Consider the following 24,166-nt stretch of genomic DNA (forward strand, 5'->3'; position numbering starts at 1 on the left):
AAAATATATATTATTTAATATATGTGTGTTACTGGTATTTTTCCGAGGAACAATGAAAGAGCTTTCAGGAGTATTTGTATTTGCTGCGACACGTTAGCAAAGCACTGCAGCACCTCCATCCATGGTTAATAGATTTATGTAATAAATTATTTAATGTTCTAGAGAACAACCCCAGAGAAATAATGCTTTGTTCCCTATTAGTGCCTGAAAAAGAAAACGTTAAATGAGAGTCAGTTCGGAAGTGCGGTTGACTTGTCGGACATCTGCTTCATGTGCAACGGCTTTATGGAGCCAGTTTACTGTCACACAAAATAAGAAAAACAGAATAAGTTGCCATTTAAGAAGCTGGAAGAAGCACATTTTCTGCCAGCTTTGCTTTTAAAGATTAATTAAAAGATGAGTCTTGTATAAAACGCCATGCTCATTATTTAGTTGTTTAATCCATAATTGATTGATTAATTGTTGTTTTATTTCTTTCTAGTTTTCTTGAAATTAATTTTCTGCCAGTTTATTAATTAATTAATTAAGATTGTTTTCAGTCATCAGTGAAATAGCAGTGACTGAGATGAGACTTTAGGTTCATTGGTTAAAGAAATTCCTTTTTAATGGTGTATTGTGTTATATTTTACTATCAGTTGGTAAATGTTGGAGAGAAAGCACAGGGATGATCTGATATCAGATTGTCTGCATATACAAGAGGACAACCCGAATCCCTTTTTGATTACTGACATACCAGGTGAGCAAAGTCTTTTCTGCCTTAAACTCTCATATTAATCTCCGGGGTCGACCTCCACGACCTCAAGACATGTAGAGTTTTTTAATCAGTCACCCAGAGAGATAGAAACAAAGCCTGCATGAGCAGTTTTAGAACTATTTGGCCTTTGTCCTGTAACATTTTCCATTTTAGTCCCTGAGAGGCCAATTAAATGATAGTAAAAACTATATGTCTGATCCACAGTGAATTTTGAAGACAAAATTAAATTCTGTGTAATAAAAGTAAGTGCAGCATTTTGGCCAGAGCACAATGCATATTTCCCTTCAGGCTTGAGAAGCAGGTGAGGTGAGGCGTCCCCTCGTGTCACGTTCATCATTTGCTGTGTGACTCCTTGGCCTGGATTATTTTCCAAACTTCAGAGGTTATTACGATGTCTTTCTATTCATTATCAGAGGTGTTGTCGTGTTGTGTGAGGCAGGAGGGAGCTGACCTCCGGGAGAGAAACAAACAGCAGGGTGGAGCTTCCTCTCCTCAAACCCCGAGCAGGTGCGGGTTTGAAGAAAGGTCAGTTGCCAAGGCAACTGCAGAGGCAGCAACTCGACGTTGGCAGCTTCAACTTGACCAGCATGACCCTGCACTATATATATATAGATACATATACATGTGCATTCATATATATATTACTGGAGGAGAAGAAGTTTGCTCTTACACGCATCTTCTTTAACGTCAGTTTTCCTTCCTGCACTGCAATAAGTTATTGATATTAAAATAGATTATAATAAAGGTTGGTCATCATTTAGTTGTGTTTGCATTATTAATGCACAACACCGCTGCTCAGAGGGGGCAATAAATCAGCCGATGCCGTCGCAGCTGATGAATTAAAGGAAACGACCATGGATTGCTAATTACATTATATCTTATTTATTCATTTGTTGGTATCATTCGTATTCTCCCTTTAAATACCCTCGGGTTGAAGCTGCGCCCGGGTACCATTCACGGCGAGCATCCTCCCTCCATTGCGTAGGAGGCGCCGTACCTGTCCAGGGCCGAGCTGAGCTCCTCCAGCCTGTGGGTGTCCGTGGTGTTGCCCAGTTTAGACAGAGCATCCATCCGCTTCATTATGACCTCCAGCATGTCGCTGATTTTCCTCAGCACCCCACGAGATTCATGTCCGCTGAGCACTGAAAGACACACACACACACACACACAGGCGTGACACGGATATCACTTGAAGGAGAGGCGCTGTGGAGAAAAGGAGATGGTGATTGATACGAATAAAGAGAAGTTAAGGAAGGCAGTGACTCTGTGAAGTCACATTTGACTTTTTTAGAAAAGGTCACAGGAACATTTCAGGTGCAGTATATGTATCTTCTCTGAATAGATAGTAGTGGAACAGCAGTTTAAATCCATCAATTCAATGCAACTTAATCTAAAATCTATCCGTTGTTCCATTTCCCTGATTACTTTAAAGCATCCCTTAGTTTCTTCCTCCTTTTGTCCTCGTGTTTGCCAAAGCAGCAGCACAGCCCCATCTCCAGCGGAAACACACAACGGGCCGATTAGTCAGACACACTCCGCTTTGTCTTCTGGCTCGCCTCGAATTAGCAACGAGCCGACAGGCGGTAAAACGGAACGATGCCCGTTAGTGAACACCCGGTCGATCAATGTGAGTCAAGTTGCTGATCCTCAACCGCTCGCCGTGATCACATTTAAGCTCCGCGCTCAATGCTGAGAGTGCTTGTTAACGCAGTTAAAGAAGACGCGGTTGTGGGCATCCAAAGGCATTTTCCATGCAGAAAAATCAAAATACATAACGGCACTGTTGGGACCGGGGGGTGAATCGTTTTGTGGCTTGAATCCGGAGAAAAAGGTCTTGCCACCAACATCGGGCTCTTTCTGTTCTTGCCGTCTGAGAGTGGAAATAAAGCCTCACCTCTCAATGTTCCCACATCAATTGCATTAGGCTCCAGAAACCTCAATGTGTGCACACTCGCTGCTCCTGTCACAGCTCATTCATCTCCGGGCCGAGTCAAAGGCACCTTTCTCCGAAAAAGAAATTGTATTCCATCACCAGTAAATATAATAAAGGAGCAAAAGGGGAAAAAAACACCCGCGTCTTATTGGTGCGTGTCTGCAGAGGAAGAGGAGCACTCGCACCACAAACAAGAATTTATTTCATTGTCTCACTCGTCCAAGCACCGTTTCACTCATTTCTAGAACACCGCCACACAAAGTGCCCTCATAGACGTCTTTGGCAACTTTTCTTTTCCCTCCACAAGCAGAACAATAGACCGTAAGAGGAGAATGACACGTTGGGGGGGGATTCACGAGCGAGTAAAGCACTGCAGGGTGACACAATCTGGTGCATAGAACTGCAAGAACAGAACCATGAGCACCACAACAACAACAACTGTTGTTCCATTGGCATTGTGCGTTTAGCTGAACTCAGACTCCCTGCTCACACATCAGAGGATCCTGTACCGGCTCGCGGCACTAAATCTGAGCAAAGCCCCCCCACCCACCCCTTCCGGGCTAAAAAGTGTGGGAAGAACTCCAATTTCTTCCCAGTAATACTCCCTGCTCGCAGCGTGCCCATAAATCACCATTACTGAGGCCCAACGGCCTTCCTACGCAAGTGCTTTTTTAGGACAAGCCTTTTACAGGTTCGCAATCAACTGTTCATCAGACGGTTCCCCCCTGCCTCCCCCTCCCCCCTCCTGGGTAACGCGGGCTAATGTGCTACGTGCCAACGCAGAGCCTTCTCTGCCATTCCTCGCCTGCTCTTTTAACGACTCAATTTTTGGGAAGTGCCGCCGCCCGGTCGATACCGTGGACGAATTCCGACAGGCCTTTTTCACAAAAACCGGAGATGCGTGATCACTGGGGAAGTGCACTCCCTGTCAAGCGTCATCACATCAGGAGATAGTCGAGTCTTCACAACTTCGCTCACAGATTTACCTGCAATTACATTTGCTGACGTTGCAAGACTGGTGGAGGAAAACTAAATCAATGGTACACATTTCTCCATGAGGAATTTGTCCATCAGTATCAAGTTTACTTAAGTGAGAGCGATCAGGCTAACTGTTAGCTACCGAAATGTTAATAAACGTAGAATGATAAATCATTAGCGTATCCACTAATGGACACAATGTATGTAGAGTATAGAGCATATAAAATGCCTTAATAAAGCATTATAGTCTGCTTTTAATTAAGCATTGTGGTATCAATTTGTTCCATATGGTTGTCCAAGTGAACGTCTTGGGTGTAGCGACTAGCGCAATAATGTTAAAGCCGAATGCAGACGTCAACAGCTGCTGTTGTTTGGCACCGCTCAAACACAGGCCCCTCTTTTCCTTTTAGCCGTGAAATCGTTAGGAAAAGGGCTGGGGGCCAAGTGCTCCCATAGATACACTAGTGCTCCCCTTTTTAATGCTAACGTTTGGTCGTTTTCGTCAAACATCACCATCAACAGGAAAGGAATGCAACGACTTTTGGGAATAACAAGAACAGCCCGGTACGCTACAATAACTTCTTCTCTTTGCTTGCGCCATTTGTTTAGCTTTGCCCTAACCGGACAGGAAGAAGACCACCACAGCGATTGGGTATTTGCTGTAACAAATACGGAAGTAGTGAAAAAGGTCTATTGGATCTCCATTTGTACCGTAGGCACAAAACAAACATTGACACACAGAGAGATGCTCTGGTTTGCCGAAATCTCAACAGAATACTGCTGACAAGGATGAAGGACGTAAATGTTGAGTATGTCTTATTGTACTGTGCATATATTGTGCATTTGTAATTACTGGACTGTATTGCTACTATTACACACGGATCTCCCCTTGGTGGATTAATATAGTGTCCGTCCATCCATCCACCCATCCACCCATCCATCCATCCACTGTCCCTCGCATGCTTTAACCGTGAGCAACACTTGGTCCACCTCAAACTGGCCACATTCATTCACGGACCGAAAGATGCTCCCATCCATTTGTCTGCAAGTAAATATTTGTTCAGAGCCTTACGTCACCTGACGTCGTCACACCTGCTCCCAGCTGTCTCCTTGAGCCCGTACCGAGCCCCTACCTGTGTCCTCGCACCTGGATCAGCTGTCAGTCGGCTCGAACAGCTGTGAAGTCTTAGGATCGATTGTTCCTCCTTTCAATATGTTTTTAATGAAATTCCGATCGGGATTAAGTAACCCGCAGAGCCATTATGTTGTTATTTGAACACTATTGATTAGGCTAAATGTTTCTGGGATGATTAAATTCTCATCGAACCCGAAGCTCAGGAAACACCCGCCTCAAGCAACCGAGTGGAAATGTCGATAAATGATGTAGAAGCTGCGTCTCCTGCTCTCCCTGACCTTAATTGCACAATAATTGTGTAATAAAAGCCACGGAGGGAAATAACAGATGACGAAAAAAGACAAATCTCACTAATGCACGAGTGGTTTGTGGGTCTTTTTGTTGTTCACACCCTTAGTGGGCGTACATCGTCATCCTACTCCACTACGAAAACGTCAGTGGTCATCGAGAAACATCTGATCAGTCAGTTCAGGCCGGGGGAGAGGGGGGAGAGGGGGCCGGGTGAGTGGGGGGGGGGGGGGGGGTGTCTCGGAGTCCTCGGCGTTTATTACTGAGCCACCGCAGCCGAAGCCTTTTTATACCAGACGGACGGATTAGTATTTTCAAAGGGAGCTTTAAAAGCTCCCCAGAGAAGCTCAGGCTCTCGCAGCGGTTCGGGGGCCCAAGTCGGACAGGGGGAGAGGGGCGAGTGCTCTTATTGATCAGGTTCATCCGTGGTTCATTCAGGATTCACAGATTCTCTTCATACCAACGGGATTCTGTTTCTGTTTTCACTGGAACTGAAAGTCAGGAGCCCTTAACTCCATTTAGACGGAGCTGCGACACTCAATGGATTTCTATACAACAACGAGAGAAATGGTGCCCACACACACACACACACACACACACACACACACACACACACACACACACTAGCAGAGTTGTGATTATTTTGCAGGGGCAATGGAAGCTTTCACTCGGGCAGACATCAGTGGTCGGAAACATCGCAGAGTCTCTGGAGCAAGGAAGGAGCGAGAAAGTGGCTGCAATTTTAAATAAAAGTGTCCCTTTTTTTCTGCAGAAAGACGGAATGAGAAACCTGGCCAGAACAAAAAGGAAGAGACATCGAGGGAAGCCAGTAAAATACGTACAGCTTCATAGCGTCTCGTGTAACATTTCAATTCGAGAGCCAATTCAAATGTAAACAAATAATTTCCGCAGCTCTTAACTTATCCATCGACAATTGATTATAGCGGCGTGTCGTGTTCGATTTATGCCAGATGAATATTCCTCCTCCCCAGTCAGCATAATTGAGAGCCAGATGGATAAATCCTGTCATCCCCGCTGATACCAGAGCTCTGGCTGGCGAGACCTCTCTCTGTCACACCTGCCACCTGGGGGAGGGGAGGGAAGGGGGGGGGGGAGGATTCATCTATTCCCTCCTGATCTGCACCCTCACACCAGCACAGATGTCATCTCCCTCCCAACGCAAGTATTCATTACAGAGAAGGCTGATTGAGATGGTTTTTTTCTTCTTTCTATTCTTTGCGGAGTCGGTGGGGGGGGGGGGGGGGGCGACTGAGACCCAGACGCTATTAGAGCAGAAAACCTGTCACTTGTCCTCAGGGCAGCTTCCTGCCTCCTCTCATTGCAACCGACAGCCTGGAAACAGGAAAAAAAAACACCTGAACCTGGTTCTCCGGTCGCTTCAATTAAAACGGCTCTTCCTTCAGTATGCAGCCGTGGACTAACAAGTCCACTTAGAAGCACGGGTGGTGTCTTAATAAACTTCACACACACACACACACCAAAAAAAATACCCTGCAGCCTCACGGTGATTGATTTTCCACAGCTTCGAGCTGTCACTTAGGGTTTGACACAAGCACACCTGGGCCACAGACACAGAGCTGTGAGGATGTAATATTCCCTTATTAAAAGACGCGCGCTCGCAGATTCAACCCCAGAAAGGCACCAGTGTCACCGCATGCAATTATTTCCCCACAACGAGAGGTAGGTTTTCTTTTTTTTTCTTTCTTCTTCTCTCTTATGCTCTCGCCGCTCAGATCGCGTGGAGAAAAAAAATACGATGAACATTTGCATAAACATGTTTTCTGTTTTCACACTGACAATCCTTGCTTGCGCGCAGAAGAAGAGTAGAGAATGCCACCTAAACGCAGTCTGAACCTCCTGACCCACATGGCATCTCCAGCTGCACGGCTGTCAGAGCCGACAACACATGCGGGAAGCTCCAAAAGAGGCCGACATCAACCCGCAGTGCAAATCCCACTAAACAGCACTGGAGCACAGGGTCTTGTCAGTTTTTTTTTTTTTTTTTTTTTTAAATGAGTTGCTCTTTTGTTTGTGCGTTAATTACTTTGAGAATGACGGTGTGTGTGTGTCTGTGTGTGTGTGTGTGTGTGTGTGTGTGTACTGCGTGTACACACACTCGGAAAAAGGTAATAACGCGGCAGCGTCTAATTGACAGAAACAATCAAAAACTGTTGCACTTAATTTCCCCCAGGAGACAGCATAATTAAATGAGGTAATCACCAACACCTCTGTAAACAAATTAAAATGGATTGTTTTTCTTAAAAGGCAATTCCACCTCAAACTAATGAGCATTCTATAACACGTGAGAGTAATCGCACTCAAATGCGTCCGTTCTGATTCTGAACAGTTGAGAGGATGCGGCACACAGCAATAAAGAAGGTTGAATCCGGGTCAGAGCCAATCACTGGCCTCCCCACCTGCTGACGGGAGCAAGAGTGAACCACCAGCCGCCATCTTTTATTCACAACTCTTCCTTGTCAGGCAGGATATTCGGCGCCACTTCTCTCCTTTTTTCTTTTTTTCTTTCCGAATCGGAGCGTCGAAGCTCGCGGCTTTGTTGGACCTCGCAAGGCGCCGTGTCAGGAATGGCTCCTTTTTTTTTAAGCCGAGCCATGAAAATGAAAATTAAAAAAAAAAGAGAGTGTCCTGTCACAGTGTTGTGAAAGGACGCGACAGAGAACAGGACGCTGAACGCGACGCCGCTTCCACACCTGGCGTTCCGCTGCTCGAATGTTCAAAATATGCCAGTCTGTCCACACGGCACGATAAACGAAAAGAGTGCGGCTAAAGACGGAAGAAAAAGCATCTGAAGCTTGTGTTTTCATGGAGCCGGCTCCGGTGATGCAGCTTGCGGGAAGGAATAAACAAAACGCATTAGAATCTGAACCATTTAGCCTTGCTCGGACCGGGGGGGGTGGGGGGGGGCCTGAAAGCGTACTCTGACGATTTCTCCCGTTGTGGCAAAGCCCTGTGGAGAAAGGACCCACCGTGAAGGTGGTCTTCAAAGAGCTCATTAGAACACTACGGTAGACCTCTGGAGCCTTTAAGATATCTGGGATCAAACGCTTCAGACTTTCATGCTTTCTACTCTGGTACAACACCACCACCCCCCCCCCCCCTCCCCAACCCCCCATCACACACCACACACCTCTGCCCCCTTTTACATTTTCTCCACATCATTAGTTTCCTGCACCTTCAAAAGCAAAGCGATGAGAGAAAAGCAGGCATTTTCAGAATGGGAAAAGTCGTTGTGGGTCTCTGGCTGTGGAAAGTGGAACACTACGATTATACTATTATACTATTATACTACTATACTACTATACATTCAATTATATAAATAGAGGGAGCAGCACCGGTTTGTGTCCGTGCAGCTGTAGGAGTCTTTGTGCAGGTTGTAGGGAAGATTTTTTACAAAAATAAAACGACTGAGCTGGAGAGATTTCCTGCATGAATACAGGTGGTGTTCTGTCTCTCTCTCTCACACGCACACACACACACACACACACACTCACACACAGGTGTACTTAGAGACCGGCTCGCTGTGAGCATTGGCTGCTCCACTGAACAATCCATCCTGGCTCGTTCATTACGCAAACTCTCACTCGCCGCTAATCCTCGTTCCCAAAACATTTGCTCGTACACAAGCACACGCACCGGCACACAGAGGGGGGGGGGGGGGGGGGGGATTCACAAAGCTCGTCCCTCCCTGCTTTGTGTTTAATGAGTCGGAGGCCGAATGCTTTCCCTCGACTGCGGCCTGTGAGTGTGGCTAGTTAATCAGACAGCTCTCTTGCCCCCCCCCCCTCCATTCTTAAATCAGCCCTGCTTATGTTGGGTTTCTGCAAAGCAAACGCTTATCTGGTCATTTTGAAAATAGAGCTCTACGGCCCAAAACATGACGACTAGTGTTTGTTGTTGCACGATGCACCACTGTCTCACGATCGCATCACATTCAACACCTCCATACTATTAAATCCTGTTGGTTCTCTTTTTAAACCTCCACTACCAGAGCGATCCATGTTCGCAATCATTTCCTTTCGCTTCGGTGAGCTTGCGAGCTCAGAAAAGTATAATAAACGTTGCGTATTGTTGTACTACAAGAACACGTCCAAGGTCAGCGTAACATACAAAGATTCATAAAAGGGTAACACAAATCCCGCAGCCTTCAACTCTGTTCGGCTTGTACAACTAGTGCTACTAGAGCCAGTAAATGTGGGTCAGAACAGGGTCATGTGGCCGCCGGGCGCAGATGAAAGCAGATGTTCAAAAGAAGAACCCCCCCCCCCCCTCACGGACGCATACACGATGAGCAAAGTGAGTGGGCCTGTGGGCCTGTGGACCCCCACCACCCCCAACCCCCCCGAAGCTCTCAGCCTGTTTATTACCAGCCGCTGCAGTGAGGGGAGGCCGGGCGGCAGCGGGGGGGGGGGGGGGGCTTACCTTCAGCCCGCACCGTGAAGGGGGAGTCCGCGGGCCTCTTGGCCGAGAACTGGCCCCCGAGGGAGGTCATCAGGAAGCACAGGCTGAAGAAGCCGATCCCCGCCACGAAGATCCTGCAGGAGACACGAGAACATGACCAGGTTACATCTCACGGTGGGGGGGGGAGAGGGGGGGGGAGAGTTCAGAGGACAAAAAGAAGATTTGAGAACATATTTACTGAGATATTGTGATAGAAAATTGGCATCTAAATGAAAAATACGAGCACATAAAATGACATTTCAGGAAGTCTGGAAACTGCAGCCGAACTTTAGTCTTGATCTAAACACCATGGATTTGGACAGTGTGTAGATGTCTTATCTACAATATCACCTGATGTTGCAACGGAGCTCTTAAGTAAATGAGAAAAGTCTGTCTGTTCCGGCAGAAGTAAAAAAAAAAAGGCTATCCAGAAAAAAAGCTGCTTTACCGTGGTATTCATAGTTAGGGAATATGAAATGAGCTGTAAAGCGAGAGAGCATTTTGTCCAGATCACATCCACATGAGCTCTTTAAGCCCTTAGTTCGGCTTGGTGGAGCGTGGACGTATTTTCTGTAAAGGTTCGCGCCAATCAGCCCAAAGTAAAGCGTCGTGTACTTGCTCGAGTGTGTCGTCTCAAATGAACCGACGCACGGATGTTTTTTTTTCTTTTCTGCATCACACTGCGCTCAGTGGGCCGGCATCCAGAATAAAAAGCATTAACTTAAGGGCGAATGGTCTCATTTGGGAGGAAACACAACAAACACACATCGAACGTGTGTGTGTGTGTGTGTGTGTGTGTGTGTGTCTCCCGGGCTCTGAGAACAAAAAGCTATGAGCGATTAAGTGAAAACTGGCTCGTCTCATTCTCCCAGTGGTCGTGCTGAGAAAACGTTTGGAAACGATCCTCTTTTTTTTATTTTGTTGTTGTTGTTAAAGAATGTCACTGCGGGACGGATCGTCGCACCTCCATCCCGCGCACCTCAGCTGCCTCGCTTGGAATTTAAAGGCAGAAAACGACAGAGAGGCGAGAGTGTGTGAGGTTTGAGGGGGTGTTGGGGGGGGCGGGGAGAAATGGGATTTGATGTTCAGGGAGGGAGTGCACGCTGCGCGGGGAAGAAAAAGTGGGACTCTGCAGTGAGAAGCGCGCGAGAGTACAGCGTGGAACACCCTCACGTCCATATTAACGCTGGGGAGCCCTGGAGCTGGTGTACAGCGCGTTTAAATGAGTTTATATCTGCTTGAGTTGCTTTCACTCATCTCCAGCTGCTGCTGCTGCTGCAGCTGTTGGTAGTTTTAGCTGTGTAAGCAAACGTTAATTATGGCACAGCAGGCATTCCGGGGGCCCCATTAATGCCAATGGCTCCCACAAAAACAACAGCGAGGCCAATGGTTTGGATTGATGAGATCTGCTCTACTGCAGAAAACAGCGGACATAAAAATGCATGAAATAATATGCATTTACATGGCAACATAATATAGCATCGATTTTTAAGGTTGTCATTATTAATTTCATTCATTTCGTTTTGTTATGGTGCAGATTCCAGTGTACTGGACTGCTTTTATTCCGCATGTAGGTAAACGATAGAAAGAGATCCACAACAACACGTGCTTACCTGAAGGGTTTGAAAGTGAGAAGACATCTTCTCACCATAATGGAAAGGTCGCTGCAGGTCGGGATCATTCCCCACACACGTAGAAAGCCGCGGCTCCTCTCAACATTCTCCAAGCCCGCGTGACAACCGGCGTGGAAAGCATAACTTAAAAAAAAAAAACAGGGTCCCGGGGATCGACGGGGCGCGCGGCGCAGCGGGCAACTTCCCCGCTCCGACAGCTGACCGATGCGTGTGTGTGTGCGCGCGCGCGCGCGTGCGTCAGTGTCCGTGCGTGTGCGTGGACAACTTCAGCGGCAATCCGGTGCGTCGATGGTCCTCCTTTCCCGGGTCTGAATGTGAGAAGAACTGCGAGAATCTGCCTTTGAATGAGTGACACCCTGCTGCAGACCGCGCGGCACCGGGTGCAACAACGCCGAGGAGCTTCTCGATGTGCTCGATGGAGCCGATGGAGCCCCCGCGTACTCGTGGGGCCAGAGGCTCTCCGTCGCTGCGGCTCGTTCCCCGACAGCGCCATCTAACGACCCATCCTGGAAAACTAAATATTGATTTTCTGTGTTTTCTTTTTTTTTTTTTCTTAAGAAGAAGAAGAAAAAAATGTGCCTAATTATGCACACTTCTAGTAGCCTGTAGGCCACGTAGTGAGTGGGACATGATTAGAAACAGGTCGGGTCAATTAAGAGAGCAAATCATCAAGCTCTGCACTGATCTGACTTCATGGATTTACTCAGCAAAACCCAACACTATCCATAAGGATGACATACACGTCTCATATAAATACATCACCATTGTTAAAAGTGCAGGTTTCAGGACCGTGGACAGCTCCGGCAGAAAGCAGCTCGACAGCGACACCCAGCGGACAGAATACGGAACACAGCAACACTGAATTACAAGTGACAAACTATTGCTCCTTGATCTTTACTTGTGGTTCTATACTTACATTGTAAAACGGTGGCATTTTTCCTTTGAGGTGAACGTCTTTGAATTGAAAAGACAGACTCTGATACCCTTTCTCATAATGTGAAAACTGGCTTTTCACAAAGGGACATTTGTCCCACATCAAATGTTGCTGTTTTCTTTGATGCTGTTGTCTTTTGTTTTGTTCCTGTCTGCATAAGGGAAAAAAACCCCAGATGGAAACCATACAAACTCAAAGTTCAACTTGACCTCAGTAGAGCTGAGAACGATCATAAAGAGGCACCTTGAGTCGTACAAGGACACAGACTGTCTCGGCTGTAAAAGCAACAGCATCCTCTGTTGCCATGGAAACTGTTTTCAGTCTTAATATTTTGGGCCTTGGCTCTGCCTGTTGTTTTTTGCCTCTCGGCTTGCAGCCCAAACAGATTTCATTATAGCACTGGGAGACAGAGAACCTCAGCAAGAGTAAGCCGACTTTGTGTGTTAGTGATGCACAAGAATCCCTTTACTTGTTTGTTTTCTTTTGTGTTTTTAAGCAATTTCATGGCTTTCCCTGAGCGAATGAGCAAAACAATGAGAAGTGTTTACTGAATCGCAGATCACCTCTCACCCTCTTTTGATGAAGAGATGAATCAAATTGCCACTCGGGGGAGACGGCGGAACGAAGTGAACCAGCAGCACCATCGCGTCTAGAAACCTCTCCTACCACGTCTTTATCTCTCCTGTGTCCTCGTTTCGTCTCCTCAGGCCAGAAGGCCTTCTCGTCTACATTTTCTTTTTAGTCCTTCTCCTTCACCTCTTAACCGCTGCATTATCCACCCATGTTTGCAATCTCACTCACGCATTCTGCCTCTCTGTCTGAGCCTGTCTGTCTCTGCCTCGTCTGCCCACTTGTCTCTCGAGTGCAGGTTCTCTTCCCCTCACACTGTTTGTTTTATAACTCCCTCTGCTTTACTGAGGATTCACCGAAGCAGACGCCTAAGGACCAAGGACTCTGATAAATACTGTGTGTGCGTCTTGGAAAGTGTAAAATACAGGTTGGTGTATTGAGAAACGGGAGGAAACTCTTAGCAGCATTGTAGCTACACCCAGAGAGTAAAACTGCTTTAATTTAGCGAGCTCTTCTTTGTCCAAATGCTAGTTTTATTTAAATAGGGGTCAAAAGATTTCCACTATCCAGTGTTTCATACTGATGTTCTCTTGCAAAATGATGATCCACACATTCACAAATTACACAATAGAAAGTAACACAAATTACTACCCGTAGCAGCATGTACGGCACACCCTGCTCCGACTGAGAAGCTGCCGAAACACATCTGCCCACATGTGACCCGACACCAGCTGGTGCCGATTTCACAATGAGAATAATACTGATGTGTGATATTGAGTGACGAGCGACGAGTTACAAATCCAAAGTGAATGTGTGCTTTTCCACGTGGGGACAACAGGAAGGAACTTTTACGTTTCATCAAAACAAATGAATGGCATTTATTGCATTTCGCCACAGAGATGCGGCCTTTTAGTAGTGAGGGAATAGCACTTTTAAACTCCTTATTTCTCCCTCTCCGTGCCGGCTGCTCTCACAAGCTCTACATGATGAGTTATATCCCACAGAGGAGCTCAGCCAGCAGATATCTGACTGCTCAAAGACGGATCACCTGCTTTACCCTGCCGTAAATGTCCAGGGCAGCCATTAATGTAACCGGGAGAGATGGCACTGCGCTTGTAATGCTCTCATATTGGTGCCGGAAAAAAAGACTCCGATGGGTTGAAGTCGCAGCGGCGTCTTCCTCCTCCCTCTGCAGGGGCTTTCAGATTTACATAATAAACCAGTAAAATACACACCGTCTTATATTGATTGATTTACTAATGAATTATTCATGGGGTGTACAGTATCGAGGTGTGGGGGCCCGTACCTGCAGTCAGAGCAGCGCCTCACAAGTGAATCACTTCTTAGTGGATGATTGGCAGGAATCACGGTATCCGTGCGGTACAACTCCAGTGGATTATTATCAAGAAGCATCGTGGCGACATAAGAGAGACGCTGCAGCCTTAAATCACTGGTATACCTCCGTAAAATGGGTTTCTGGGTAATATCTTGATAATAAATCGGTGCTGAAATCAGTGTGGGAATTGACTTATATCCAATACCCTGATTAAGTTTAAAGCAACTCACCTTTAACCTGTTTTTTTTTACGTGTGCTATAAAAGGAAATGCAAAATAGTTTTAAACATTCCCCTTGCGGACCAAAATATCGTCAGTCATTTTGTACGGAAACGATCCTGACGCATCAACGAGAGCTTTTCATGGAGGCTCCGAGCCGATCGCATTTCTCTCCCCTCGCTTCACTGCTCACTTTGTGTTCTCCTCCTTTCCTCTTTCCTCCCGGAGGATCTGACTGACAACGACTCCAGGATCATAGCAACACCTTTCAGGTCACATTACTTGCTAGAACAAAATTACCTTTGGGGGGGGGGGTGAAATAAAAAGATTCATTAAGCCATAATTGAATGAGAGTTTATGTTCAAATCTGCATTCATAAATGAAAGTGATGGACTGAGAGGATCAAGTCAAAGTTTCCCTTCTTTCTTTCTCAACAGTCCTACATTCCAATGGCATGTCTGCTCAAGTCAGGACCTGACACCGGACACCAGAGGTTGACTCAGTATAGTAGACCCTCTGCAGGGTGAGCACACACAGCCGCTCGTGTCTCCAGCCTTCATCTGGCTCATCTGACGTGATTTTGATTGCCATGCAGGTGAAGGTGATGGGGTCCTCCGGCGACGGGACGACTCTGCGTGTTCCTGGCTGGGTTTCCATCCTCGGGTTCATTTCCGCAGTCGGCATTGCTGGTGAGGTTGTGCTTCTGTGCACGAACAGACGTGAAAAAAAACCCTACTCTTTCTGCTTGAAATGCTTACAGCTCACGCAGAGCCGTTGTGCGAAGGTTGTGCGCTGCGTTGTGATTCACAAGACGAGTTCTTTGAGAGAAAGATGCAAATAGAAGACCACAAGCTGTTTCTGTGTTGGCCTGATTCTTGTGTTTCTGAATGTCACTCTGGACTGAATTTAACCTTTTAAGAAACACAGAACGTGACTATCTTGCTGAGGGTTAGATGATAATATCAATAATACCTTTACGCTGGTACCGTAGATACGCTGCTACAGCCCCGTGCTTCTTGTGACGCTCCCTCCTTTGAGTCCGGAACCCAAAACCCTGGAGCCAACCTGGCTCGCTGTTTCTTCCTGATCCCAGTCTTTGTGCTAAGCTAAGCTACTGTTCTCCAACATTGCAATGTGACTGTTTTATACCCAACCATTGAAACGAAAGGTAACAAAGAGACAAAAGACTTCTTTTACAAAGATCGGAATTAGTTTTCCAGTGAGCCCCATTTAACTTCACTTTGAACACAATATTGAGCGTTGAATGGCAGGTAAACCCTTCCTCGGATTGTCTTGTAACGGTCAGGCCTCCCTTTCTAATTCAGTGAGCCACGGCCTGGAGTTAAATACAACCCTCCGCGTGGTCGCAACGTGTGGCGAGAGGGTGACGCTGCCATGCGTGGCCAGCTCACCGGGCCAGTTGAACATCCGGTCTTTCCTCTGGATGGCAAAGAACCAAAGTGTGTGCTCTCTTGAACACGTCGGCCCCGGGGTCAGGTGTGACCGAGCGCCCGGTGACCACAGTCTCAACCTGACCCTCCTCGACGTGATGCCGGTCCACCAGGGCGACTACTTCTGCAAAGTGCGCTCCACCCAGGGGACGCAGTCCGGCACCACCACCGTCACAGTACAAGGTGAGTCCCCCCCTCCCCCTCCCCCTCATGCACGTTGTCCTTCTGCTGTCTTCTCCCTCTCCGTCTCAGCCCCTTCGTTCTTTCCAGACTGCCTCGGGAGCAGCGGCTCCTCGGTGAACGAGTCGCACGCCCGGTGCTGGTTCAGTGGAGTCTACCCCGTCGGCTCCATCCGCTGGGCCCAGGGAGGCGCTCCGCTCGCAGGCCCGGCGAGCGCGCGGGCGGAGGCGGACCCGAGCGGACGCTACAACGTGTCCAGCGCGACGGAGGCGAGGACAGGGGAGTCGAGTGAGCCGTACGAGTGCTCTCTGTGGATCCCCTCGGCCCGCAAGACGCTCTCCAGTCGGCTGCTGCCTTTGGCCAAGGGACAGTTGAGCTCCTCGGGGAGCCCGGTCCAACTGGCGTGGGCCTGCGCGATGGTGGGCGTGATGGGTGCTGCCATTCAATGGTAGTTGTAGGAAGTGACTTGGAAGGTATGTAGGAATGAACCTTCAGTTCTTCCGGGCGGCCAGCAGGAGGCAGTCCTCCCGCGCGGGAACACCAAGGAGAAGGTCGATTCACTGCCTCTCACTGTGAACGCTTCCAACTGGGGTCTGTTCAGTTTTCTGAAATACATGAACACTGTAGTAGATCCCTTCATACCTTCTTTAAATCTGCTTTGTAGTTATGCTGCATACAAGTATTTAATGTGAGGAATTTAATCTGGGAAAGCTTTGTGAGAATATGGCACGTAAACTGCACCTACAGAGAGAAAGAGCTTCGCTTCTTCAGATTGTACATTCTCACCTTTTGGGAAGGTTCCTGTTCCATCCAGATGTGGCGTGACAGTGTCTGTGGAAAGGCTTGCACGATATTTAGCTACGCAGACCTCCAGGCCAGTGAGGAATGTAGTTGTTTGTGTTTGTAGCAAAGATGCTTTTGTATTTCAATTTGAGCCTGCTGACATTTGCCCTTGAGGTGCAACAATGACGTCCAGGTATTTGCTCGAGTGGACTGTTTTTAAAAAAAAATTAAAACTGAAATAAACTCAAAAGACCAAATAAAGTATCTCTGTTTCACAGTATCTGAAGGTACGTTGGTACCATTGATATATCCGGCGTGTGAGTCAAGAGAACGAGCGAGGACACGTGCGGGTGTTGTGTTGCACAATCGCTTTCTCTGCGTTTGCATCACAGAAGACACACAAACGGGAACAGAGCCACCAAGAGAAACCTCAGATTAACTACAAGGCTCAAACCCAAGAGAGAGAACATCAGCAAGCAAGTGCTCCTCCTTAAGCTGCTTATGGTCCGCGCAGCCAAACGCACAAGATCCCTCCTCCTCCCCCCCCCTCCTCCCCCCAGGGGCCTCGAGGAGGTAAACTGAGCAGTGAGAGGCCCTGTGGGGAGCAGATCCTCGCGGCAGGTTAGTTCCTAAGGAGGGAAACACAGAGGAGACACTCAATCATTCGCTCCAGTAGAGCAGAGGCACCCTCGGGATTAATTGCAGATCAAACGGTGATTTACCAAGGAAAACCAAATCATTGAGGTTCATTATCAACAATGTGGCATCAAAGCCGAGCCAAATAACACGGCAGACTGTCAAAGACGATCCAGATGTTCGCAGGTTAGACTTTGCCTCAACCTTTGGAACGGCAAAGGCAACTGGTGAACTTCAGCTGCTGAAGCTTCTCACAAAAGACGATACGTTGTCTTTATCTCCAATGTGCTGAGAGAGAAAGCCCCAAAAACCAGACCTGCTTGGCGGCAGCGTGAAATAACGATAGCGGCACGGCCTTGAAAGTAAGAAGCGAACTATCATTACTGAATGCGAATCGACTGTTGGCACTATTCTAGTGATGTTTCCTCATAATCCTTGACCCAAACGGGGTGTCCTCAGCTATGATGCGTGAAAAAGGGAAGGGCCTTCTCTGGGACAGAGAGGTTGACTTCCCCCCCCCCCCCCCCCCCCCCCGCGAACAGGAAACAGTGAGAAACACGAGAGCCCTCCCACGGGCACGAATACCTGGGCAGCTTCCGTCTGCGTGACCTGAATTCAGACGAGAGAAGGGACGAGCGAGACCAGCTGGAGCCGGTGTGTCACTCCGTGTCCGCTGATTACAAGAGGAGAAAGGAGGAAAATGAGAAAGAATCGCTTATGTGCAACATTTGATTCCCCTATCTCCTCCGCCCCCCCCCCCACTCCCCCTCCTCAAGCCTTTGTTCTGTCGGACATAATGACGACCAACTTTTTCTTTTCAAATCCTGTTGTGCTTGTTAATGAATCCATTCAACAACCAAAAAAAAGAAATTGTAGCCGAAGCGCGCTCATATCATTATAGACAGATTACCTACCGCACTGACGCACGTTTATGTGGGAAGACGAAATAACCTGCTGTCGGTAATGATTCCAACTGACGGCAAAGGTGCAGCAGGAGCACAATCAAAAGCATCATGCATCACAAATTGAACAGTTATGCAACCTGCCAATTTTTTTTTTTTATGTAACTGGTTTCTGAGGCGCCGCCTCTCCGCTCTGATCCTCTGCATTTTTCCATCAGTGGACGCTGAGCTCCGTGCATCCACAACTTTATTTGCAACTTTACAACTTTATTTGCAATATTTGTGTTTCAAGTTCATTGTTTTAGCGTAAAATGTCGTCTTCCACATCTTGACTTTGATATATTTGTACCGTGTCGGGTGTGAGGGGATTGTTCCTGTATACAGTTTTTTTTTCAATTGCTACGAAGCATTGTTCAATACTCAAAACCACATTTTCAAAACTCTTCACACATTCAGCGACACACACAAGTGTATACAGACGTAACTGCGAATAATATTTCATTCAGACCAAATGCATTCAAATTACCACATTTTGAATACTCCACAAACTGCAAAACACTGTGTATTTGCAGGCTATTTTTCACATGCTAACACGCTGCTTTCTAAACTGATAAAACCACATTCAAATCAGAATGATGACAAACACTTCTGCAGTAATTATTTTGAAAAATAGAAAATCTTAAGAGAAAATCAAAGAATTATCAGTCCAAGCTGGATGCATTTTCAGTTCAAAACCGACCCAGGTGTCCTGCTTTAGTCTCATCACTATGTTTCAGTAAAAGGTGACGGCTTGGGAGTGACTTTGTTTTGGAAACATGGACCACCGAAGAGGAGTGGTACGAGGGAGAGTGTGTGGAGGACAAAGGAGAGGAAGACCAGGAGCGGTGATATCTGATGAAATACACAAAATGTTGTGTATTCTACATTTTTGAAACCTATTACAATACAGTAATTGTTGTCTTTTACTGTAGGATCCAGGATATTTTAGGTCAGTGTGTTATGAGTGACATGTTTCCTGAATGAGAATCTGCTTCCAGTGATCGGTGGAACAAGCGTTTTCTGACACCTGTATGAAGTGTTTTGTTGGTCTGAGTGAGTTTTGTAGGTTTAACTGTTTGGCCGAAATGAATCTAGGAAATGCAGACTGTGTGAAGAGTTTTGAAAGTGTGGTTTTCAGTATTGAACAATGCTTCTTAGCAATTGGAAAAAAACCTGTAATATCTATGCAGTGGAAAGGCAAGCATATGCTGTTAGTCGACCGGGGCTTCGTCGCCATGGGAACAGCTAATGAGGAACCAAATAAACAATTCTACCTCTATGAAAATGAATCTAATCTTAAACACATCGATCAAATGCTATTCCAGTGCAACAATTAATGAAACGGCTTCATGTGGACTCTCATTAGTGTTTAGAAAAGTCATATAGAAGTTTTCCTGTTACAATTATCCCTGAAGATACAACACAATTTGAATTTAATAATAATTTTTTGATATCTTCTAATGGCAGACGGCTGATTTGCAATAATGTCTAATTATCCTTCCAGTAAGTAATTTCCAAACTTATAATATTAGTCTACTTTAATTAATGATGTCCATTAATCCTGATGACAAACGAAAAAAGGGAAAGAATCTCATTATATTCCTCCCCTGATTAGGTTGGTATATTGGCTTGTTTTTTGTTGCTATTGTTCATTCATCAACTATAACTACTACGTTTTCTATTTCATCAAATGGATTTGTTTTTTCATGTTTCATTTCATTGACATTTCCTTTTTTAAACCATGTTATAATGCTCAAACTGAAACAAAGTGTCATTGATTGTGTAAATTGCAATGAGCTATTTCAATTTTTGACTGTTTTTTATTTTTTATTCATCATGATAGAAGTTTTTAGCTCAACGTCGGCTACCAGCAGATGGAAGCCTCCGGGTTCCACTCACTGGGGCTTCTCCCTCAAACTTCAAACTCTTTCTTCTTCTCGTTATGTCAGATATTCACGTTATTTAAAAAAAAATGTATATTATACATTTAAATGAATTCGCATTTTGGCAGTGGTCAAAAGATGTGAGAACTTTTTCAAGCTAAGTGAATGAAATGAGACTTCAGTTTGTATTCTGTTCATTCAAAGCAGCGGCTATGCAGTATTATTAGTAATATATTGATGGTAAAACATAATCATTGTTTTTATTGTTCCAAAACATTGTACAATAAAATGGATGCAAGATAGGAAAGAAATAGCTTCTTTCATTTCAGCCAAGTGGATGTGACCTTGTTTGGTGCCTGCAGCTATAAAGTGGTCGAAGAAGCAGTTAACCTTGAAAAAGGCACAAACCCAAAAGGACTTGAAAACAACAGATGAGATCACATGTCCAACTCGCACACAGATGGAAAACAAAGAGCTGCCTATGAAGTCGTTCTCCCCATGGGACTTAATACTCAATATCCGTAGCATGTTTGCATAAGATGTCAATGACTAAACGAGTGCCTTCGGGTGCCTCCGTGTCTCCACGAGAAGCGCTTTTTATTCTTTTTATTCTTCCGAACCAGCTCTCACGGCGCGACTCCCTCAGTGACCACTAGAGGTTCGTTTTTGGCCTGTGACCGATTGGTGGGCCTGCAGCGCCGTGTGCAAATCCCCGCCCCTGCCCTTCCTACCTGTTGACACGGAAAAATCAGAAAAAGCAACGGGAGTCAGGGGTGGAGCGGAGAAAAGGGAAGACTGGAGGGCTGCGCGTCGCCTGCGTGTGTGTTTTCAGTAATGTGAATCATTTCTGCCTGTTGGAAACCGAGGAAAATCGGGCGGTGCGATGGACGCAGCTCCTACTTGTTGATCTATTCCTACACGGTTACCCGCCAGCCCCCCCCCAGGGGGCTCCTGCACGGATCCGTACCGCTTATTGTGCAGGGGGGGGGGGCGGGGATGTCAATGTGAGGATTAACCAGCTGCAGCGACACTGTGTAATAATGTCACGCAGGTGTATGAGAATCCAAGCTTCCATTTCATTGCAGGATTCTGGATGATTTGGAGCCCAGTTGATGACTAGAAGTTAAAAAAACACTCTGCCTGCACCATGGCGGCTTTTTCGGTGTGTGTCTCCTTGGAGCCCTTTAGGATCTTCTCACATCCATGTAGCCCATGGCTGAATCTGAGAACAACTGCACTGGTTTGTCCCGGATGAGATCATATTCAATGCATGATTGCACAATACAAAGCACCTCCACCTAAACAACAACAACAACAACAACAGGGAAGCAAAAACAAAGGAGTAACAAGAATGAGCGGCATGTGTTGCTTAAGAACAAGTCGTGAACCTCAGCTGCTGCACCATGTGACTGAGCTCGCTTCCTTGAAGGGAATCAACACAGATTGTAAGATAATTACAGGGGTACATTCATTTACATGTATTACCATGTAGATAAGAAAGTAGAGTAATCTTCTCTTTCTCACTGCCACACGTGACAGACGGCTGGGAAGAAAAAAAACCAAAACGTATCCACAGAAACCAGAAGACTGAACGTCGTCACTGTTTGACAAACCAAATACTGCCTCTCTCCTTATCTCTATCTCTCTCTCTCCTTCTCTCTCTCTCTCTCTCTTTATCTCTCTCAGGAGCAGGTTTTCCTCCTCGCAGCTAGTTTTATGCTAATCCCACGCTCATTTGCATATGGCGCCCATTGCTGCTGTTTAATGCTCAACCTGCGACGGAGGCGAAACCTGAGGAGAAGAAAAACAGACTTGCTTTTCGTTCCAATGCGAGACTAAACGTCACCGGCGTCTGAACCTCGGAACCCAATTAAATTTCAAGTGTTGATTCTATTAAACCGTATCACAACAATTTACGGGTGGCCATTATTGTTGTGCTGGTGGCGCTAATCAGAAAGCAGAGAAAAGAGAGAGGGAGGGAGAGAACTACTTGGTATGCCGTGCAGCCGCCTCGGCTCTCGCCCCGCTGGGACTTTAGGTTTGGTTCAAAGGGTTTAAAAAATGATTTTCACCGAGGGTCAGTTCGCTTAAAAACCCTGCACTCCCACCGCCGATGATTACTTAGCAACCACAACTCGGCCCCGCGGTGCTTTGGATTAAATCAGTGACTTATTGTACTCGGCGTACAGTTTGGGTGGAGATGCTTCCTTTGATCGCCTTTGCGAAAACAAAAGTTTCAGAGCAAACGGCCGGATTTAAATGTGTCCTTGTGCGCTCTGCTGGAAGAGGTTTGCGCCCATGTTTTAGCTCACAGCCACTGACAGTGAACAACACACACATAATGTAAAGCCTGCTTTATTGAATGCGAGAGTTAAATCTAGAGGGTTAAATATCTGCCGCCATCTTTAATGCGAGAGAATGGAGGGCTGAACAGGTGTAGCAACAGTAACTAAGGGGGGGAGGGGGGGGTGGGTGTCCATTACTGACCCATCCTTCCGAAATGTGCAGAGCAGTTCATCCGGACGTTCACCTGGTTTTGTTTCATCATAATCTGCCGTTAATTTGGAGAGGAGGACTTAAATATTTCACATTGAGGGAATGAAAAACAGGGGCCCGAAACATTTAATAAATGTGTTAAATGACTGGAGTCGGTGTGCCCTCAAGGTGAATATCTTAATTTTGAATTAACTAAAAGCACACACACACACACACACGCACACACACACACACGCACAGGTCGAACCTTTTAAATGAAAACAACTAATGCCTCTTGAATGGAAAGAACAGCTTCTAACTGCAGCGAGGTGACCATCACAAGCCACCTCTGGCTACATGTTGTTGCTCCAGCCCCCCCTCCCCCCCCCTCCCCTCCGCCACCTCTTATCCAGGACATGATGTCCCAGAGCCAAATGGCAATATCAGGGGACGTGTCGCTCCAATTTAAGAGGGGAGGCGGTTTCGAACACACAGTCATTAGCGCCGCCTGCGTGCGCGCTCCTCAGAGTCACAAAGCCCCCGCATGAAAAGAATGGATCAGGAGAAATTAGTGGGCCGGTGTCAGGGAGCTTTTGTGGTCGGCGCCCGGTGTTGACGTGCATATAAAGAGGTGTGTTTGGGGGTTTTACAAGACGAGCTCTAAATAGCCATTTCTGCTCCATTTGAATGGGAGTAATAGCCCACTTGAGAAAAATCCCCCTCACATTTGATGCGTCGGGTGCAGGCCTTGGATGGCCCCCTTGGCAGAGAGGAACAACAGCTGCGTGCATTCGTGTTAACAGTTGTTTACGGGCCCCTTTTTGGCAAAAATGACAAAACTTTGGCAAAAAAGGGGCAAACACTGACAGGTGGCCTATAAGCGCCTGAGCAACAAGCGGCCTGAGCGTCGGGGTCGCTGTGCTTGATCGACGACTCGGTCCCACACACACCCTGCTGAATACACACAAACCACGTGGAGATACTTAGTGCAGACACGCATGCCTTCACTTACTTTTTGGATCCTCGCAAGCTAATATTTGCTGATCAAACACAGCGGTAAAGTAAATGCTGTCTAGTTTCATCTGGTGCTTTTTCTTGGTAATTTCCTTTGGTTCGCTTAGTGTAAACAAAGGCGCACACAATGAACCCGCCTTTATTCCACAATGATTACCCTTTCATTGGAAAGGCTGGTTCCCCTCCACTGTGCCCAAATCAAAAGCCTTGTACTATAAGAACAATTTGTTCCTGCCTTTAGAGGCCAATCATCATAATAAAACTGGCACCCCAGGAGGGGGTGGGGGGGGGGGGGCAGCCTGATGCTGCAAGCCAGCAATTAATAATGTCCGATGGAAGATAATTGAAATAAACTGGCACACGCGGTTTCAAATAAATGAAATATCCTTCGACATTTGGAACATAGTTTTTAGATTGGGTTTTTGCATTTAACTGAAAGATGAACACAACTTTTAGCAGAGGATCAAATGTCCCATAAGGATCCACCGAAACTCATCATCTGGAGGTAGTCTCTAATTATTTGGGTTTTATAACCCTGTAACTT

The 24,166-nt window shown here is 46.5% G+C and overlaps 2 protein-coding genes across 2 annotated transcripts in view; one reads left to right on the forward strand and one right to left on the reverse strand.

The window, feature by feature from the left end:
• LOC119220229 (alpha-1,6-mannosylglycoprotein 6-beta-N-acetylglucosaminyltransferase B-like) overlaps window positions 1-11,718 on the reverse strand; it is a 30,534-nt gene extending 18,816 nt beyond the window's left edge. The window contains exons 1-3 of the mRNA XM_062566197.1: window positions 11,181-11,718; window positions 9,550-9,662; window positions 1,713-1,896 (exon numbers count right to left, since the gene is read on the reverse strand). Coding sequence (XP_062422181.1) covers window positions 1,713-1,896; window positions 9,550-9,662; window positions 11,181-11,248 — 365 coding nt within the window. The 5' untranslated portion in view covers window positions 11,249-11,718. The remainder of the gene's footprint in view (window positions 1-1,712; window positions 1,897-9,549; window positions 9,663-11,180) is intronic.
• Window positions 11,719-13,095: 1,377 nt separating this feature from the next.
• On the forward strand, window positions 13,096-17,813 carry LOC119220230 (uncharacterized). The gene is made up of 3 exons (XM_037476065.2): window positions 13,096-14,948; window positions 15,585-15,893; window positions 15,981-17,813. The coding sequence occupies exons 1-3, from the start codon at window positions 14,849-14,851 to the stop codon at window positions 16,340-16,342; spliced, it is 771 nt and encodes a 256-aa protein (XP_037331962.2). The 5' UTR covers window positions 13,096-14,848; the 3' UTR covers window positions 16,343-17,813.
• The last annotated feature ends 6,353 nt before the right edge of the window (window positions 17,814-24,166 follow it).

Source organism: Pungitius pungitius, chromosome 12 (assembly GCF_949316345.1).
Source record: "Pungitius pungitius chromosome 12, fPunPun2.1, whole genome shotgun sequence".
Classification (NCBI taxonomy): domain Eukaryota; kingdom Metazoa; phylum Chordata; class Actinopteri; order Perciformes; family Gasterosteidae; genus Pungitius; species Pungitius pungitius.

Bases quoted from the DNA above. Each gene is read 5' to 3' on its own strand.
- LOC119220230 (XM_037476065.2), top strand. From the start codon at position 14,849: ATGCAGGTGAAGGTGATGGGGTCCTCCGGCGACGGGACGACTCTGCGT. The intron at 14,949-15,584 runs GTGAGGTTGTGC...TTTCTAATTCAG, and splicing joins TTCCGCAGTCGGCATTGCTG to TGAGCCACGGCCTGGAGTTA. The intron at 15,894-15,980 runs GTGAGTCCCCCC...CGTTCTTTCCAG, and splicing joins CACCACCGTCACAGTACAAG to ACTGCCTCGGGAGCAGCGGC.